The sequence below is a fragment of the Condylura cristata genome, unplaced genomic scaffold (genome assembly GCF_000260355.1).
Source record: "Condylura cristata isolate star-nosed mole 26May11 unplaced genomic scaffold, ConCri1.0 scaffold00011, whole genome shotgun sequence".
Classification (NCBI taxonomy): Eukaryota; Metazoa; Chordata; class Mammalia; order Eulipotyphla; family Talpidae; genus Condylura; species Condylura cristata.
In genome coordinates, this window is record NW_004567112.1 from 7,345,055 (window position 1) to 7,346,033 (window position 979).

General features: G+C 52.2%; 1 protein-coding gene across 1 annotated transcript in view; it reads left to right on the forward strand.

Annotated features, from left to right (window-relative positions):
* The window catches only part of VAX1 (ventral anterior homeobox 1), a 3,235-nt gene extending 3,018 nt beyond the window's left edge, over nucleotides 1-217 (forward strand). The window contains exon 4 of the mRNA XM_004680982.1: nucleotides 1-217. Within this exon, the coding sequence (XP_004681039.1) occupies nucleotides 1-217 (217 nt within the window).
* The last annotated feature ends 762 nt before the right edge of the window (nucleotides 218-979 follow it).

Below are 979 nucleotides of genomic sequence, written 5' to 3' on the forward strand. Positions count from 1 at the left end.
CGGCGCGCCGGCCGCGGGTCACGGCCTCTTCAGCCTGCCGGTCCCCTCGCTGCTCGGCTCCGTCGCCAGCCGACTGTCCTCCGCCCCGCTGACCATGGCCGGCTCCCTCGCCGGCAATTTGCAAGAACTCTCCGCCCGATATCTGAGCTCCTCGGCCTTCGAGCCTTACTCCCGGACCAACAATAAAGAAGGGGCCGAGAAAAAGGCGATGGACTGACTTTATAAGTGTTTCCCTGTATTTATATTTATAGTATCTATTGTGGTGATATTTATGGACGCACACGTAAGGCTTCGGGGCTCCTGCGCGGGGCTCCCGGCTCCCACGAGGCCTCTGACAGTCAGCGCTCCTGCTGCACCAGGCTCTGTGACCAATATTATCTCGTTTTTCCTACTTTTCCTCCATTTCTCCCTCCCCTAAACTTCCGTCGGAATCCAGGAGAATCCAAAGAATTGGGGGAAATGCCGAGTTAACCAACCTGATGCCCCAACGAATGCCCAGGCTGGAGGGCAAAGACTGGTTCTCAGCCCAAAGCACAATATGCCACACCTGCTGTCGATCCGGGCTGCTGCCTAGTTATTCTTTGAATATGCGAAAGAGAAAAGCTGCACGCAGACCCCAGGGGCTGGAAAAGCTGACACGTTTCGTTAGACCAAAAAGGAAAAAAAAAAAAGGACCGTTCTTTCCTCTCCAGAGAAACCAAGGCTCTGGGGAGTCTCTGGGCCCCGTTTTGCAGAACTCTCAGGAGAGCGTTGCACACACAGCCTCCAGGCAGGACAGATCCTGCTGCATTTTCGCCCCTTCAAGAGAAACTCCAACCACAGCCATCATAGACTCCAGGCACCAAACATCACATAGACAACAGTGGTAATAAATTTGGTCTCATCAGTAATAAAACAAGAATAATAACTACCGCAAAACTAGACAAAATGGAACCAGTTTTTCAAGACGCATAACAATGGAGTTTGGAAGGTGTAAGAA